At 53.0% G+C, this 18,566-nt stretch overlaps 1 protein-coding gene across 6 annotated transcripts in view; it reads right to left on the bottom strand.

The window, feature by feature from the left end:
* Positions 1-18,566, bottom strand: part of SLC43A2 (solute carrier family 43 member 2) — a 63,966-nt gene that overhangs the window by 30,696 nt on the left and 14,704 nt on the right. For all 6 annotated transcript variants that reach the window (XM_078154765.1, XM_021007023.2, XM_021007021.2 and 3 more), the window contains 3 exons: positions 15,685-15,889; positions 14,176-14,231; positions 12,463-12,539 (listed from right to left, as the gene is read on the bottom strand). In XM_078154765.1, the coding sequence (XP_078010891.1) occupies positions 12,463-12,539; positions 14,176-14,231; positions 15,685-15,889 (338 nt within the window). The remainder of the gene's footprint in view (positions 1-12,462; positions 12,540-14,175; positions 14,232-15,684; positions 15,890-18,566) is intronic.

Raw genomic sequence — 18,566 nt, 5'->3', positions numbered from 1 at the left:
GACGGGGCCTTTGTCCCAGGGTGCTGGCGTTGGTAGGGGAACACTTCTCCTATTCAGCCGTCCCAATACTAGTTTAAAAAATAGCACCTTGGGGCAGCTAGGTGGCGCAGTGGATGGAACACCAGCCCTGAAGTCATGAGGACCTGAGTTCAAATCCAGCCTCAGTCCCAACATGTGACACTAGTTGTGTGGCCCTGGGCAAGTTACCTAACCGCAACTGCCCAAAAAAAAAAAAGAAAAAATAGCACCTTTAAGACACTTATCACACTTATATAAACCTGGAGAGAAAAGCCCCCCAGGTTCAACAGCCTGGGTTCCATGGGTATCGGTCAAAGAGAAGGGAGCAGAAGGAATTCCTACCCCTCCTCTACGTAAAGACATGCTCTGCCCAAGCCTAGGCTGGGTGCTCTTCTGTTCTGCCATGTGTCCATCCTCATCCTGGCACAGGATACAAGGAAGCCTGGAATCTGCACATCCCCTCCCCCAGCACGACCGCAGGGACGCCCTCCTTTCTGCATCTTGGCCAAGCACACTGTGACCAGGTTGGTGCTGTCCTGTTTGTGGGTCGGGCTCTAAACTCTTGTTACTTTAAGGCTGAACTTGGGGCCAGTGGGCCTGCTCATGGGTTAATCCCTCCCCCCACGGTGCCTGAGTCTGCAGCTCTATCGCCAGTGCTTTCAATAACCACCTCAGGGTTCAGAGGTGAACTCTGAATGTCGGGAAGGGAAGAACAGCTCTGGGTGTGTGATGCTGTTATGAAACACAGCAGAGGGAGAGGAGTCAGGGAGGAGACTTGAGATCCAGCTGAGCAGTAGGATGATCCCCAGATGTGTGCCCGTGGCACAGCTTCAAGCTCCGAGGGTTTCCTATCACATGTCGGGGGTCCAAGCTGGGCCACATGGACAGAGGAAGAAATGGGCTCTCTAGGCTTCTTTTTATACCCAGTAAGAGATTCATGCTGGATCTCTTCAGAGCCAGGAAGACCTGGGTTCAAAGCCTGCTTCTGCCCCATCCATACTGGCTCTGCGACTGTGGGCAAGTCACTTCACCTCCAAGCACCCTGGGCAGCTCCTGAAGACAATGTCATCGCATTGGCACAGGAAGTTCCTTTATCAGGGAGATGCTGGTGTCATTACAGGTCCAGCCCTGGCCCTACCTGCCCAGATCCAGGGCTAACCAAAGTGCCCCTCCCCAGTGGCTGAACAGCCCAGTGATGGCCGCAGGTGGGCCTAGCACATGGCCACCCTGAGCACTGTCATGCCTCAGGAGTGGCTGGACCTCCTGCACACAGTCTTGGCCTTCACCCCACAAGCGGCTGGGGAAAAGGGGAGACAGGCCCTAAGACAGAGGTTCCCCCAATCCTGCGGTTGGCAGCCAGCCGATCGCTTCCAGACCACAGTCACCATGGGGAGGAAGTGGCCCTTTGCCTCCCCATGTGGCAGATAAGGCTTAGGCCGGGTTTGCCTCAACCTGAACCCGGGATTCAAGTGACCACTGGAGCTGTGACCTAAGTGAGGGAAGCCTCAGGCCCACTACCTTACCTCTTCAGTCTTTATCCAGCATCTGTGTAAGACCAGAGCAAGACAGACCCCCTCGGAGGGAGAAGGAAGAAGAAGAGGAGGGGTATGTGGGGGGGGGGTGCGCTTGACTTTCCCCTATCTCTATGCCTGGCCTAACCCAGCAGCAGCCCTCCAGCATAACTCCCTCCTCTGTCTTTTCTTAATCTCTTTCCCAGCCAACCCATTCCACACCTGGCAGGGTGGGAGCAGGCTGCAGCATCCGACCAGTCAGAAAGCAGAGTAAAGCTTGAGAGCAAGAAGAGTCAGACAGAAGAACCACCGGCACCACCTGCCCCCTCCCCTGGAGGCACAGGGTCTGGGTTCAAGTCCTGCCCCTGACGCTTCACCACTCCCACAACCTCAAGCAAGTCTCTTGATCTGCCTGGGCCTCACAGGCCCCTCGCAGCTCTACAGCTAGGATCCTGTGAGCCTGGCTGACCTTAAGAAAGTCCCTGGCCCTCATTTCCTCATCTAGTAAATGAGGAATTTGGACCAGCTGCCTCTGAGGCCCTTCCAGCCCCAGATCGATGGGGATCCAAGCGCCTGGGGTGAAGGGTTTACAGCTGATGTCCCCCCCATCACAACTTTCTGGCTGCCCCCAAGGCTCCCCTCCCACATGCTGCTGATTCCTTAACCCTCTCCAAGAACTGGACGCTGAGGCCATTACCCCCAATTTACCTGGCCCTTGGGGTGGCTCGGTGGAATCTGATCACTTTCCTTGCTTTGAAATCTGCTCTGGCTTCCTTTGCCCCCTCCACTAAACCTCTCTTTAAAAAAAATTCAATTATAAACCCACTGACCATCAGTCAACAAAAAGGACCAGTCTGTACAACGGCGAGGAGCCTCCCCACTTCGGCAGTGCAGGCAGACCTCTCTGCCCTCCCCCACTCCCAGCCTTCCCAGGTGATCTGCTTCTCACCTAGAGCGCTCAGGCCTGGCCCTCCCTTACTGAAGACTGCCCTCCCGTGAGGCAATCGTACAAACACTAAGCACCCACTACTGCTGGACAACAGCAGTGCTAAGCCCTGGGGTATGAAAGAGTTCCTGCCTTCAAGGAGCTTACAGTCTATGGATATATCAGGCAAAGGAGGACAAAGAGTGAGCCTTAGTCCTTAGGTACAGGAAAAATGCAGATGAGAAAACCCTCCCAATGCAGGGCAGCATCTTAAGAAGAAGCTGGGGCACCCGGGGCTAAGGACAGATTTCAGGGGGCTAGTGAACTTGGATGAGAAAGAAAATGATGGCCTTGTCTTCACTGACCTCTGGCTAAAACTAGTATTTCCTTCAATTGTAAATCTAAAAAGCAAACAAGAAACCCACCACTCTTCTGAGAAAGGGTCCATAGGCTTCACGAGCCCACCAAAAGGGGTCTGTGGCACAAAAAAGGTCAAGAACCGCCCATGATTTTGTGAGTTGTTCTATGAGGTTTGGATTCAGTCAAAGGGCCGAACTTGAGGATCTAGAGGGCCACACGTGGCCTCAAGGCCGCAGGTTCCCCAGCCCTGCCTACATTCCCTGAGGACAGACACTCGGGCTAGAGGTCCCAAGCTCTTGCGTCCATAGCCTGGGGAGGCTTCATGTGCCTGCTGGGATGTCAGAGGCTGGGCTGGGCCTCACAGACACAAAAGGAACCCACTCAGCAGGAGTTGCTTCCTGATTTCTTAGAATCCCCACATCCAGACTTGTAGCTCTGTCAGAGTCTTTGGTGACTTCCCAGAGCCACCGGCACTTCAGGCCCAGGTCAGCAGACTTTGCCAGAGATGAATCAGCCGAGCTTTCGATACTCCTTTCTCCCCTGCCCCCTCCCAAGCTCCCCCGTCCTGGGGACTGGCTGTTCTGTCTGTCCCAGGCTCTGTTCACACTGGAATGCCGGTGACTCACTCCCTTGCAGGCAGCTTCTGGAGAGCTGTAAACAGGCACAGTCAGCCTGACCTTCTCAGAGCAAAATAAACAGCCAGCCTGGCCCCTCTCCCAGCAGCTCTGCAAACACTCCGGACGGGACGACTTCCATCCCAGAAAGGCCCATCCCCATGGCAAACCTTGGCCCCGCGATCCCAGAGGGCTGCTGAGCACCTGAGTAGAGGGAAAGAGATGGACTGGGAACTCCCGAGTGAGTAAACCCTCTCTGCCAACGCAGGTCAGCACCTTCTGTGCAGTGTAGGGCTGCCTGGAGCATGGAGAGGCCAGTGACCTACACAGCATCACGCAGCCAGCAAGCATCCAAGATGGGACTTGAGCCCTGGCCTTCCCAAAGTCTCTCAGTCAGTCGTACCTCTCACGAGACAACTTAGACAACATGTAGTTCAACCCCGGTATGAAAGATGAAGAAACTGAGGCTCAGCCGGGTGCAGTGACGTATCCAAGGTCACAGAGACTCAGAGATCACGGTCCAGGTTCTTGGGACTCCCCACCCCCAGGCTCAAGGAGGCCCCAGGAGAGATGAGGCCCAGGATGACCACAAGGCCCTGATGGTCAGAAGGCCAGTAGGGGAGACAGTGCATGGCAGGTGCTCTGTATGCCCCGTAGGCCTTTAGTTAGTGAGAACTAATTATAGTATCTGCAATGCCATAACATATTAATAATAGTGAGCTGAAGAGACCTCCCAAGTTAATAAATGGCACAAAACCTCAGGCTGAGTCCAAGAAAGGAGGTTTACAGCCACAATAAAAAGGCAAAGGCAGCATGGCATAGTGAAAAGAGGACCAGATTTGGAATCAGAGGTGCTGGGTTCAAATCCTCGCTCAGTGTTTATCTGTGGAACTTTGAGCAACTCACTTCACATGTTTGACTCAGTTTCCTCATCTGTAAGATGAGTGATAGGCAGAGGTCATACAATGACCAGCATAGGTCTGATCAAGAAGCATCAAAGACTCTCTAGTGTCTGCAGGGCAAAATAGAAACAGACACCTCTGCTTGGCCTTGGGTGCCTGTCCGAGCCTAGTGCCAGCCTTCCTACCCTTTTATTTATTTACTGTCCTCGGCCTCGAGCATTCTTGTTTCCATCCAACAGGCCTCCTCACCATTTTCCCGCCTCCAACATCCTGGCTCCTCCCTCCATGCCCGTTTACCATGGCTACACCATCCTCTCTCCTCATCTCCACTTCTTGGGACCCCTTCCCAGCATAGCTTCACCGGGCCCCTTCTTCCAGGAAGCCTTTCCTGATACCCCCAGTGGGGAAGACTTCCTTCCAGTCCCTCCTTCCCCCAGTGCACTGTGTAGAAATGTGTATTTATTTCTGTGTTCAGTGTTGTTTTCCTCCCAGGACACTCCTTGAAGCCAGGGGCCTGGTAGCTAGGGAGCACCAGAGCGCAGAGAGCACCAGCCCTAACTGCTGGACAGAAAAACCTAAGTGCAAATCCTGCCTCAGACACTTGGTGCCTCTGAGCCTTTGGGTAAATCACTTAAGCCGTTTGATTCCCTTTCCTTAGGTGTAAATGGGGATCGTGATAGGCCCTACCTCCCAGGGCTGTTGAGGATAAAATAGGACAATATTTGTACAGCGCTTAGCACAGTGCTGGGCACATAGCAAGTGTCACGCTAGGTAGTAGGAGCAGCAGCAGTAGCAGTGGTAGTAGCAGCAGCAATAGCAGTGGTAGTAGCAGCAGCAGTAGCAGTGGTAGTAGTAGCAGTGGTAGTAGCAGCAGCAGTAGCAGTGGTAGTAGCAGCAGCAATAGCAGTGGTAGTAGCGGCAGCAGTAGCAGTGGTAGTAGTAGCAGCAGTAGCAGTGGTAGTAGCAGCAGCAATAGCAGTGGTAGTAGCGGCAGCAGTAGCAGTGGTAGTAGTAGCAGTGGTAGTAGCAGCAGCAGTAGCAGTGGTAGTAGCAGCAGCAATAGCAGTGGTAGTAGCGGCAGCAGTAGCAGTGGTAGTAGTAGCAGCAGTAGCAGTGGTAGTAGCAGCAGCAATAGCAGTGGTAGTAGCGGCAGCAGTAGCAGTGGTAGTAGTAGCAGCAGTAGCAGTGGTAGTAGTAGCAGCAATAGCAGTGGTAGTAGCGGCAGCAGTAGCAGTGGTAGTAGTAGCAGCAGTAGCAGTGGTAGTAGTAGCAGCAGTAGCACTGGTAGTAGTAGCAGCAGCAGCAGCTGCAACAGCAGTGTCACTTGTGACTTGGAAGGCTCCACCTGTTGCATTTTATGTCTGGGACACAGGCTTGCTATATCCAACTGGACTGAATGGAGGGTACCAGCCCAGGTCCCTCTGCACATGAGCAGAGCCTCAAGCAGTAGAATGCCAAGCCCAGCTCTGCCTCCTGTGGCCCCGTCTGGGCACCCCAAGGTCCTTCTGGCTCCAGAGCTCTGAGGGGGATCCAGGAGCCTGGGGCTCCTTTGACACAGAAAAGGCAGCCAAGCCCAGGGAGGGAGGCTGTGTCACCTGCAGTGACTAGCACACCTAGGCTTTGTGTGTGTGCCCTGCATAGGCGGGGTTCCAGGTGTCAGTGTAGACAAGCAAGCCCAACCAAGCCCTACTATTACAACCCCCACAGCTGGGAACTTCTGCGCCAAGAGCCACATCTCACAAAGAAGACCCATGGTCATCCTCTGGCCTGCCTGACAACCACCATTTGGAGAGGACTGGGAAGGGCGTGAGGGAGATAAGGCCCCAGGCCTGCAGTAGAGACGGCCCCAAGAGCACAGTTCTGATAGTAATCACCCCGTGAGTCAGGCGCTTTGGCAGAGCCTGACAATGTGGGCCTCAGGAGGCCAATATCACGCTTCTTTTGGTACCAGAGAGGCGGAACCGAGGCCCAAGGGTCCAAGTGTGGCTCCGGGGAAACAGCAGGGGCGGCAGCGACCAGGAGAGAGCATGTGGGCTGAGACCTGGGCTCTGCTGCTCACTGCTCAGACATCCACACACCAGATTCCTACTCGGCTGCCACTGGGGCAGCTAGGTGGCTCAGTGGATAGAGCACCAGGCCTGGAGCCAGGAAGACCCGAGTTCAAATCTGGCCTCAGACACGTACTAGCTGGGTGACCCTGGGTAAGGCACTGTGTGCCTCAGTTTCCTCGTTTGTAAAATGAGCTGGAGAAGGAAATGGCAAACTGCTCCAGTATCTCCACCAAGAAACGCCCAGATGGGGTCACAAAGGTTTAGACAGGACTGAAATGACTGATCACACCGCTCAGCTGCCAAGAAGGAATACTAGTTCACGGCCTCCCCCTCCTCCTCATTTCCCAGGGCTTGACACTCCACTTCAGAGTCTCAGGATGCCTGAACTACCAATGTTTTGCTCATCTCCACTAATTTGTGCCTTTCTTTGCATGTTGGACAGAAAGGCCCCTGAGGCTGCTCTGGTGGAAGAGAGGGGCCCAGCAGCCCTGGAGCAGCCCAGAGCAGGGGATCCACCCTCTGGGATGCCCCTTGGGCTGGGAATCCTGTAGGGCCAGGGGGTAGCAGGCCAGGGGAGCCTGTGGACCTCTTCTCAGAACCTCGTGCTGAAATGCAGAGAGTAAGCCTCGAAGATTCCAAAGGAAGCAACAGGGCTGAAATACACCTGTTATAACATTCCACCAAGCTCTCAGCCCCTGGGTTCAGAAGCCCTGCTTTGAGGGCCCTGCCCTTCTATTGGACACGCCCTAGGATTGTTAGCGGAGAGCCCGCTCTGCTCATCTTCTGCCATTCTTACCCGAGTTCGAAGTCAAACTTTTTTCACTAAGAAACTGGGCAGCTCTTCAGACCTTTTCTGCCCCCCTGGAAGGTTTTCATCTCAGAACTCCCTGTTCCACCCACATTGACAAAGGCCAGAGTAATGGGGCAGAAAAGAGGTTTTTCAAATGTTGGCTTCATCAGCTTCCATCTCTAAGCAACAGAGGCTCCAGACTGCATGGGGCTAGCCAGACCGACTCAGCCGTGTTTGCACGCTAATCGATGAACTCAGTGAAGGCTAAATTGTATAAATGGAAGGAATTAACCAAACAAACCAAAGTTCACTTCCCAGGTGGAAAGGAAAGGATATGGGGCAGCTCAGTGATTTAAAAGAGGCTATCAGAGGCAGCTAGATGGTGCAGTGGATAGGGCACCGGCCCTGGACTCAGGAAGACCTGAGTTCAAATCCAGCCTTAGACACATAACACTTACTAGCTGTGTGACCCTGGGCAAGTCACTTAAGCCCATTGCCTAGCCAAAAAAAAAAGGAGGCTATGGCAGCCAGGTGCTCTGGGGAGGGACTCCTGATGGGGCCCAAACAGAGCCTGGCCATGGCCCCTTGCTGGAGGCCAAAGGGGCAAAGCACAGGCTCTGGAGTCAGAGGGCTTGGTTCAAATCCTACATATTGTGCTTACTGCCTTGTGTGGCCTCAGTTTTCTCCTCTGTAAAACGAAGGGGTCAGACCAGATGGCCCGAGGACCTAGGATCCTATGCTCCCCTGTCTGGACAGCCTCTGATGCACCTGGGGGACTGAGCTCAATACACTGGCTGCAAGGTCTAGACATGCAGCCAGAGCTCCTGGGAATGCTGGAGAGAAATGATGCTGAAGACCAGGGGCGCCTTCCAGGACAATGGAGCGACCGCCTGTGTCATTCTGAAACATCCTCAACTCACCTTCATTCACATGGTAGGCCAGGGAAGGCCAAACCTGCCAGGGACCAGAAATCCCCCAACACTCAGAGGTGTTCCCATGCAGGGGCTGCCCATCCTGGCTGAGGTGGAGGGTCAGAGGAATGCAGGAATCATCCTGGAAACAGTGCAGACCCAGAGACTGTCGCTCTCCTTCTACCCTAGGGTCTATGGTAGCCTATTCCTGCATTTCTGCTTTCTTCGGCCCCAGCAGTTTTTCCCGGCTCAGCAGAAGCCTCAGGCAGCTCAAGAGCTCTGCCCAACACCCCTGACCCCACCCTTAGGGCCCTGACCTCAATTCCCCTTTCAGGACCAACTCAGAAAGGCAGACAGCCTCATCTGCAAGGCACATCTCCACTACAAACCTTGCCTGAGGTCATCAGCAGACTTGCCAATACTATGGGCATAGATTCCCAGAAAAAGCTAGAGGGAGCCATTGACTTGCCAGAGCTGGGTCAGGAAGAGTAACCACTGGCTTCCCCATGTCACTACACCCCCTATTCTCCCTTGCCCCATGTGTCTTTCCAAACACAGAAGGAGAAAGACTCCCAGAAATGGAACCTCCTCATGGGGGCTCATTAGCATCACTTCCTCTGGACCACCCAAAGGGAACAGCAGCTTAGACTTGCTAGACACAGACATGGGGATGGCATCATCACAGCCTCTTTCCTCACCCGCTGCTTCCCTGCTGGCATAGCTGAGGGGTCAGCACGACTCTTGACTTTTACCTCTGAGAGAAAACAAGACACATGGAGGCAGACCAGATATTAGGGTGCTCTGAGGACCCAAGCTTCCATGGTCCTGCCTTAACCCTTTCATTCCCACAAACCCCATAGCCATGTTAAGATGATTCCCAGCTGGAAGAGCCTCACAGGCCACCTCCTTCACCTCCCTACATTTACAGAAGAGGAAACTGAGTCCCAGTGAAGTTAACTCACTTGTCCAAGCTCTCCCAGAGAAGCAAGATTTGAACCCATGTTCTGTGGCCCCAGGCTTGCCCCACTGTGCCACTCCTCTAGTTCCCTGGTGCTAAGAGAAGCTACAACTGGTGACCAGAAAGCCTCCTTCTGCTTTAGTGCTGAACATTTCCAGGTGTGTGAGCTCCTCAGAGGCAGAGACCATTTCTTCTCTTTATAGCAGAAAGGCAGTAATGACACATCCCAACTCATATCACAGCATGAGTTATAACAAAAGAATGGGAGTCAGGAAGGCTTCGCTTATCAGGAGGCAGGGGGCTGGATCCCATGACCTCCTGAGGTCCCTTCAGGCTCTAGAATCCAGCACTCTGACTGTTAAGGCCCAGCTCCATCCAAGCCTGAAGCTAAGACCAGGGCCCAACGAGCCCCTTTCTATAGGTTTAGGAAGGAATTCGGGGGCAGCTAGGTGGCGCAGTGGATAGAACACAAGCCCTGGAGTCAGGAGGACCTGAGTTCAAATCCAGTCTCAGACACATAACACTCACTAGCTGTGTGACTCTGGGCAAGTCACTTAACCCCAACAGCCTCACCAAAAAAAAAAAAAAGTAGGGAAGGAATCCTTTAGCTTTAGGAAGAAGTAAACAGATGGAGTAGTGGTAAGGGACGGGGGAGGCCTGGGAATACCTGGAGCTGCGCAGCCAGGGGAAGCTTAGAGCTCCTAGCTCTACTGACACGGAGTGAGAGATAGGGATTTTCCTAGTTTTGGCCCCGGATTCTGGCTTCAAGCCTACAAGTGAACTGTTAATGAGATGCTAATACCCCTCTAAGTATTTAATGAGAGGACAAGCAGCCTTGAGTCTTTAAAGGGCCCGAGGGGTTCCCTTTATTCTCCAAAGGGGGTCATGGCCTGGGGCAGCTAAGCAATGGTTCCCCATCAGCGGGGGCCCAGAAGCCTGCGGGAAGCCTGGGAAGATGAAGGGGGCAGAAGGGGAGGCCCAGGGAGGGACAAGGTGCGGGCAGGTCCAAAGCGACCGGGCTCACTTTTACACTAGGCTCTGCTAGCGCCTGGAGGTGCTAGGAGGGGAATGAACACGTGTGCACAGGGCTTTGAGCCGGCTTGCAGACACGGTTCTTGCCCTTCTAGAAAGCAGGTGAACTAAACCAGGGTAGTTAGGACCAAAGGGCATTCCCGTTTGAATAGGTTTAAGGCACCAGGTGGGGGGGGGACGACGGACCTGTGGCCCACTAGGGCCTCAAGTGCGGCCCTTTGAGCCCAAGTTTTACAGAACAAATCCTTTTATTAAGGGGATTTCTTCTACTACATGTGGGCCTCAAGGCCACAGGCTCCCCACCCGTGGTTCAAGCCAACTCCTTACTTCCTCCTTCCTCCTGGCCCCCTTCCCTCAATTGTTTCCTAGCCTCCCACTGGCTTTTGACCCCCTGCATGAGCAAGAGTACAGCTGTCCAACTGCCCCAGGATATACCCCTTCCAGGAGAATAAAGCCATATCCCAAAAGAACTCTCTAAGGACAAAATGCACCTTCTTCCCTTTCTTTGCAGAGGTGGGGGCCTATGGATGTGGAACAGTGCATACACACACTTAGCTAATGTATTTGTTTTGTTCAACTGTTCCCTTCCCCTTTTTTTCTTTCGTTCTTTGTGAGTAAGGGAGAAGAGAAGGATATATTCAGAAAGGAAGGTGATATAAAAATGCAAGGTATTGATAGATACTTTAAAAATAAAGAGAACCGGGGCAGCTAGGTGGTGCAATGGATAGAGCACCGGCCCTGAAGTCAGGAGGACCCAAGTTCAAATCCAGCCTCAGACCAAAGACTTGACACTTACTAGCTGTGTGACTCTGGGCAAATTACTTAACCCCAATTGCCTAAAACCAAAAATAAATAAATAAATAAATAAATAGAAATAAAGAGAACCTTCAGTTCTCTGTCTACATCATCTCATTATCCTCATCACTTTCTGGATCCTAGAGTTGCCTAAACTGTTGAACCAGAAAAGTCTTCTCTGCCCACCCTACTGTATGGACCTGCTTCCTTTTTCCTCTTTCTTCACATATCTTCTCCTGGGCTTCGTTTTTCAAACCTGCCTTTTCCAGGAACAGAAGCCCACTTTCACCATACCCTGGTGTTCCTGTGAAGGAAAAAGACGGGCTCAGCATCCAGAAAGCTGCTCTCCGCCCTCGCTGCCCCAGGGTAGGTGGTGCCAACTTGAAAAGCAAACAGGTGCTCTCTTACCCAAGCTTTCCCTCTTCATTTCATAACAAGAGGCAAGGCAAGGGTAGGGTGTGGGGAGGATCCAGCCAAGGTCTTTTTTTAGGCTCTGCTGCCAGCCAGGTATCCTGACTATCATGGTGATGGTTGTCAGAGACAGATAAGAAGGAAAAAGGAGAAGACAGAAGATTTTCTATTCTGATGCTATGCAGCTAAAAGGCTGAAGAACATCTCTAACAACCCCTGAGCCAGGACAAGCCAGCTCCCTAGGTCTGAGTGGAAGGAACTTGGCTTCAAGCTGGCAGGGACTTCAGAAGAGGAAACTGAAGCCCAGAGAAGGGGAGTGACTTGTCCACCGTCACACAGTCAGCAAGTGGCAGAACCAGGATTCGAATCCAGGTCCTTTGGCTCTAAACCCAGCATTCTTTGCACTCCACCTCCCTTCGTTCAGAGGATCACAGACTCCATCCTCTCATCAGACACAAACTCCTCCCTTGGATTTGCCACTGGGATGCCCCCATGCCAACTTCCCGCTGGTCTGCTTTACAAGTCATAGACAGACGTAGGGCTGGAAATCCAACCCCCATTTTACAGACGAGGAAACTGAGGCCCCCAGAAGTTGGGTGATTTGCCAAGGCTCACAGCAAGTGTTTGTGGAAGGCCTCAAACCCAGATCTTTCCAACTCTGCGTCCAGAGGCAGTCCAGAGTCTAACCGTAACACATTCTCATGAGGCCCTGTCAGCAAGACCATTGAGAGCACTGACCAGGGGAAAACATTTCCAAAAAGCACGGAGACACGGACACCAAGAGCGTACCCGACAACTGGAAACAAAGCAGGTGCCCAGCGACAGATGAATGGTGAAGCAAACTGGTAGAGAGCTGTGATGGGATATCACTAAGCTACCAAGGCAAAGCATGACGAGGGTGAGCACAGAGATGCTTCGGAAGGCTTCTGGGAGCTGATGCAGAGCGAAGCAAGAAGAACCAGGAAGCGACACGCCTGACTGCAGCAACCATGCGAGCCCAAATGCAAGCTGGGTGACGTAAGGACCCAGCTCCCTCCTTTCTCGGCAGACGTGGGCAGGCCCAGCCGATGGCCTGCTGAAACGTTTCTCCCTCTCCTTCTCTTCACTTTTCTGTTAGAAGAGAAGGCTTGTTGCAGGAGGAACAGGCAGAAAGGAAGGTGATACACAAACAAAAGCTATCTTACCGTCAGCGACGTGAAGGTCATGCACATCCCTCCAAAGCCGTTCAGAGCCAGGGAGATGAAGATGAGCACAGAGAGGGCTGTTGGAGAAAGTGAGAACATTTATGAGAGGGAAGGAGGCCCAGATGGCTCTCCTTTCTCCATTCCTTCTTTGACACTCAAGCAGTCAGTCTTATTGAGAGGAGCCTGGGAAAGGGGAACACAGAGGATCTCTCCCCAGAATACGGCCTCCTCTCTCTTTCTCCCCTTAGCAACGCCTCAGAAGTGAAAGCTGCGTCCACTCGACTCAAACAGAAATACATGTGCCCCCAAACTTTAAGCCAAGCTCTGGAGAAATTCAGAATCTGCCCTGCCTCCCTCGGACCTTTAGAATCCCTTGTAAACTTCAAGCCTCGTGTGGTAAGAACACAAGGGCTCTCCCGGCACCTCAAGCTACTCTGTGTTGAGTTTGTAGGCATCTACACTGCTTGGTGGTTGTGCTTCATTCTGGAAGAGGACCCAAATGACATCACCATGTTAGAGTCAAGGTACAGTGCGTCCGACTGGGGCTGATCAGACCAGTACGAGCTTGGAAGGCTCTACCACAGGTCGGGCACACACAGTCCATGTGAACACTTGGGGTGGATTCTCTAAATTTGCGCATCTCCTGTTGTTGTTTTTTTGCTTTTTGGTGAGGCAATCCGGGTTAAGTGACTTGCCCAGAGTCACATAGCTAGTAAGTGTCAAGTGTCTGAGGCCAGATTTGAACTCAGAACCTCCTGACTCCAAGGCCAGAGCTCTATCCCCTGAGTCACCTAGCTGCTCCATATCTCATGTTTCTTTCAAGTGATTTCAATTCTGCTTTGCTTACAGAGCACGGCACCTTCTCTGATGAGGGCACGCCATGCTGAGCAGTCCCGTGCCAGTGTCTCCCACGTCTCACAATCAATTCCAAGGTTCTTAAGAGAGTCCTTGTATCACTTCTTCTGACCACCATGTGAACGCTTGCCCTACGCGAGTTCTGCATATACAGTCTCTTAGGCAAGCGTACATTTGGCATTTGAACATCATAGCCAGCCCGTTGGAGTTGGGCTCTCTGCAGTAGAGAAGTATCTGTATACATACAGGTGGTGTGTGGTCTCCCCTGGTTAGAATGGAAGCTCCTTGAGGGCAGGCCCTGGCTTTATATCCTCACGCTTAGGACAGTGCCACATACTTAATAAATTCCTGTTGATTGAATCTCTCCCCATGGAGTACATATGCTCCTTGAGGGCAGGGGTTGTTTCATTATGCCCTGGTTTCTTCAGCACAGTGGTTGGCACAAGGGAGGTGCTTAGGATTTTAAAAGGCATCAGCTCCCCCAAGGTGGAGTTGAGAGGAGGAAGGACCCGTGACCTCAGGGTGCCTCTGGATTCCTGCTGGAGGACGGGCCTGGAGAGCTAGAAGAACTCTGTCCCTGCTGCAGCTGGGGGGTACCATTCTGCACTCAGCCTCCCGGGGCTGGCCGGGGCTTGAGCAATCCGCTAAGGCTAAGTTCCACACATTCTGCTACCTTCCCTGGGGCTTTCCTGGGTTGGTGGCCTGTTCTCCTGTCCAGCCGGCGACGTGACAGAAGCGATCAATGGGGGAAATCCCTGCTATGTGCGCCCTTGGATCCCCGAGCCCTTCCCGGGCCTCAGCGCCCCTCCCTGCACCGGGGGACACACCCGGGCTCCCCCTCTCGTCCCGAATACTCACAGTTTGGGCTGCTCGCTCCATAGGCAATCGTCAAGCAAGATACAGAAAAGCAGGCACTGAAAGCAAACGGGAAGAGCCCTCAGCCGCTGTCCCCAAGACCCTCCGGGCCAGGGCCGAGGGGGCGCTGAATGGAGGCAATGGGAGATCACAGCCCGGGCCCCCCACCCGCTGAACGTCATACCGGGATCAGAGGCACCAGAGATGGAAACCCCTCGCCGGCTCGGAAAACTGAAACCGCATCACTCCCTCTCACTCAACGTGAGCTGACGGCGGGCCCGAAAGACTGCCCATACCCGGCCCAGAGGAGACCAGAGCCTGAAGTCTGCCTCTGGCTTCCACCAGCGGGGTGACCCCAGGCAAGCTCACTGCTCTCCCTCGGTCCTCCGCTTTCTCATTTGTCAAATGTGGTTTCTCATACCCCATAGCACTGTTGTGAGGGAGGAACTTCATAAACTCTAACGCCTCCTAGACACAGCATGTCCCAAAAGTCTTGGTCCGGTTTCAAGCTTCTGACTCTGGGGACACCCTGTATAAATCTGAGCTATTATAACCATCAGTCAGCTAATATACGTAAAAAGTGTTTGCAAACCTTCAAGCATTAAATTTTGTTCATTTTCTTTTTTTTAATCATAAACTTAATCATCAGCAAACATGAACCTCTCAATATACACGGCACAAAAAGGAGGGTTTTAGGGTTTTCTAAACGAATGTGTTACATTTTAACACCACACTAACAGCATTATTCACATTTCAGTGATCACTCCAGAAGCTCCGGGGGTGGGGAACCTGTGACCTCGAAGCCACACGTGGCCCTCTAGGTCCTCAAGGGTGGCCTTGTGACTGAGTCCAGAGTCCAAGTTTTACAGAACAAATCCTTTTATTGAGGGATTTCTAGCTTTAGCCCTTCTCAATTTCACTGGATACACAGCCCCCACTGTCCTTTACGACAAACACTTTCAAAGGAAATATTCAAGAAGGCTCCTCCTTTAGGTAGAGACTGTTTGATAAACCTGGCCTGGAAGCCTACTAGACTTGGGAGATATTGATAGAGAACTAGCAAAGACCCTAAAGATCATGTGGTCCAGCCCTCTCCCCCTTCCCTTGTCTTACAGATAAGGAAACAGAGGCCCAAGAGTGAAGGGAACTTGTCCATGGTCACATAGGTAGGAGAGGTGGGGTTCGAACCCTGGTCCTCTGACCTTGGCCCTGGGGCAAACTCCTTGTCCCTTGAGGACAGGTATCAGCGTGCCCATGGCTGGACACGCATCACAAGGGCTCAACCAAGTACCTGGTGACCAACTGACTGAGACAGCCCATGGGGCAGGGCACAACCCTCCCCGCTCTGAGGAATGGGATTTACCAGGGGCCTCCCAGTGCCCACTCTGGGTTTTCCCAGCAGGTCTCACAAAGCTGGACACTGAAGTCCAGGGCAAGGAGGGTCGGCCCCACAGCCAGATAACTGGCTTGGGATTGCCAGATGGTCTCCATTTCAAGGTCCTTGGTACTAACCTGCCAAGCAAACGCAACTTGCGAGGGCCGTATTTGTCCATGACGATGCCCAGGGGCAGAGTGATGGCGCTAAGCAGGAAGGAGCCCACGGTAAAAGCCAGGTTCAGCATCTCGTCCTGGGCCTTACAGCTGAGCCAGCCATTCATCCAGCTTGCCTCCTCCTGCTCTTCATCTGGTGCCTGGCTGGAGCTGTTGGTGAGGTTCTCTGCCAGATTGAAAGGAGAAAACCCCCAAACACCATGATGGCAATGAAGTGCTCAGTGAGGCACTCATTCCTCACTGCAAATCCTGTGGAGAAGGGACCACCCATCCCCACCACCTGCCACCCCCAGGGCAGATAGGCTGGGCCAGCCTTGCTGAAACCACCAGGCACCCTGAGGTGGACACAGGAGGCGGCACGTTGACTACCATCTCTCTCCCCTCACACCCTCATGCGGAGGGTCCAGGACCCTGACGCTGAGACCCGACAGAAGAGCCCTGAGCCTGACATGCAGCCTGGCACCTGATCCTGCAGATGTTGTAACCACAGGAACGAAGACCCAGAAAGGAAGCTTCGTGCCACCGGGCTCCTCAGCACTAGCAAAGTGGTTCAAGATCAGGAACTGTTATGACTTTATCTGTGGAGCTGACATTCAAGAAGAGGTCCTGCCCCCTTCTCTGACCACAGGACTTTTCCAGCTGACACCTTCCATGGATGTTGGAACAGGAGCTTTCCTAAGAGCAGAGATGTCTTCCTGTTCTCATATTCCCAACGCTTAGCTCGGAGCTTCGCACAGGAGAAGGGCCTAACAAACGCTTTCTTCATTTCTTCTCATGCTCTGGCTGCCTACCTGAGGCCACTGCCGTTCTGGCTGGCCTCCAGAGCCTTCATTCGGTGCTTCAGGGCAGCTTGGGGCATCTGGACCGGCCCCAGGCCATCCTCTAATCCCAACACTCCTCAGGTGTCACTGTTGGAACCTTGCCCTCCCAAAGGTGAAATTCACTTTATCACAGGCCCAGGGCAGCAAGTTTGGCCTAGAACCCCAGGAACTACCTTGAACATGTACAGTACCCAACCTAACAGGTTTCTCAACCCCAGCTCTGCCAGAGTCCTTGGACACCAGCACCAGACAGGACATCCCTGCCCCCCACCTCCCCAGGTCACAACACCAACAGGAGAAAGCAGGCCAGCTCAGTTCAGCCCAGGCCTGGATTAATCCAGACCAACAGAGGTCAAAGAGACAAGATCAACCCTGGGCAAATACCTAAGTCAAAAAGGCCCTTATCTCACAGCCTTCAACTCTATCAGTGCAGGATGGGTCACACACCAAGGTCAGTGACCCACCCCAAAGTAATGCCCAGATCAGCCGCTGCAAGGTCAGGCTCTGGATGGACTTTGGGGAATTCTGGCCATTACTGCTCCAACCCGACTCAACAAATGCAGAAAGCAAAGGCCCAGCTGCCTTGCAGGTGAAAAGGTAGGGGAGGGATGGGGTTGGAAGAGGAGGGGAGGGGGGAGAAGCAGGGGCAGGGGGAAGGGGGGGGGTTCTCCCCTGGAGCCCACATTCTTCAAAGAGAAAGTAGTTTATCAAAGGGCCCGTGTACTCTTCCAAGTCCACGGCCGGCTGACTTTCAGAACTGGCGCCATACTCCTGATGATTTTTTCAGCTCTGCCACACCTCTCTTCCCTCCCCGCACATCACAACTGTGACACAACTAAAATGAGCACCTTGTGCTTTGTGGCAGAATTTCCATTTGCAAACCGCTCCCCCCCTTTTTATAGAGGGGAAGGAAGTTCCCACCTCGTGGCCTTCATTTATATTCTTTGTCTCAGTCGCCCGATCGATCCCTGTGTGGACACACCTGGTCACAGTTTACGGTACAATGGAGCTGGAGGTGCTGGCCACACCAGTGATGCAATCCCAGCCGGGGACTGTCACCTCCCAAGATCACAGTCAACAAGGCCCAGAAATAGAAGGAGGCAGGAGAGAAGGGGAGAGGCCTGAGGTGAACAGAGCAATTAGCTGAACTCCTTAACCAGAATGCTGACTAATCAGGCCAAACCAGGCCAGGCCCTCTGATTAACCTGTGCTGGTAAACTGACTTTCTTTTCATCCTAAAAACTTACACAGCAAATGGAGCAGGCCTTTCAATAGGCCTGGTGACTGTCCACTGAGCTACAGATCTTGTGCCCGGCTACTTTTCTTTCTAAATCTACACGGTCAACCTGCAGCACTCCGAGCTCTGCTGCTTATCTGGGCGTCTCTCGGTCTTTCTTCTCTTCTGTCTAAATGGGTTTTTTAAAAGATACTCCAAGGACTCTCTTTTCCCTCTCTGCTATTCTAAGCTTGCCCCTATGCCCCTGAAAGCCCACTCTCCTATCAGGAGGAGGAAAGGAGGAGAGAAACGAGAAGAAAGCCTTTGGAACACCGAGACAGGCAGACAAAACAGATTCCTGCACTGGCCATGGATGTTGAATTCAGCACCTCGAATCGTCTCCTCCGCCAGAAGGGGAGTTTTGTGCTTCACATCTGATTTGATGGTGAGGGAAGGGCAGGAAGAGGTCTCTTAAGCTGCCTCCTTCCACTGTATCCAGGTGGGGACCAGGCACTCAGAAACTAGAGCTTAAAAAGACCCCTGCTGAGAGACGCCTGAGCAGAAGCTGCCAGCAGGGAAGGAGGAGGGGAGCCTGGGCTCTGCCAACCTCTGGTTAATTAAACTATATTGGTGGGGTGCCGGCGTGGGCCTCACAGACAGCAGGCACAAGCAAGATACCAGCCTCGCCACAGGTCCAGCCGCAATATCTGGGCCCATAGATTACATCGGATGTGTGTAAGAGATGCTAATTAATAAAGATAAACAATTAACTAGATACAGGAGAACCAGCCCAGCCCAGCCATCAG

This window comes from Phascolarctos cinereus, unplaced genomic scaffold (assembly GCF_003287225.1).
Source record: "Phascolarctos cinereus isolate Bilbo 61053 unplaced genomic scaffold, phaCin_HiC Scaffold_5;HRSCAF=322, whole genome shotgun sequence".
Classification (NCBI taxonomy): domain Eukaryota; kingdom Metazoa; phylum Chordata; class Mammalia; order Diprotodontia; family Phascolarctidae; genus Phascolarctos; species Phascolarctos cinereus.
This window is presented reverse-complemented; position numbering and strand designations above follow the sequence as displayed.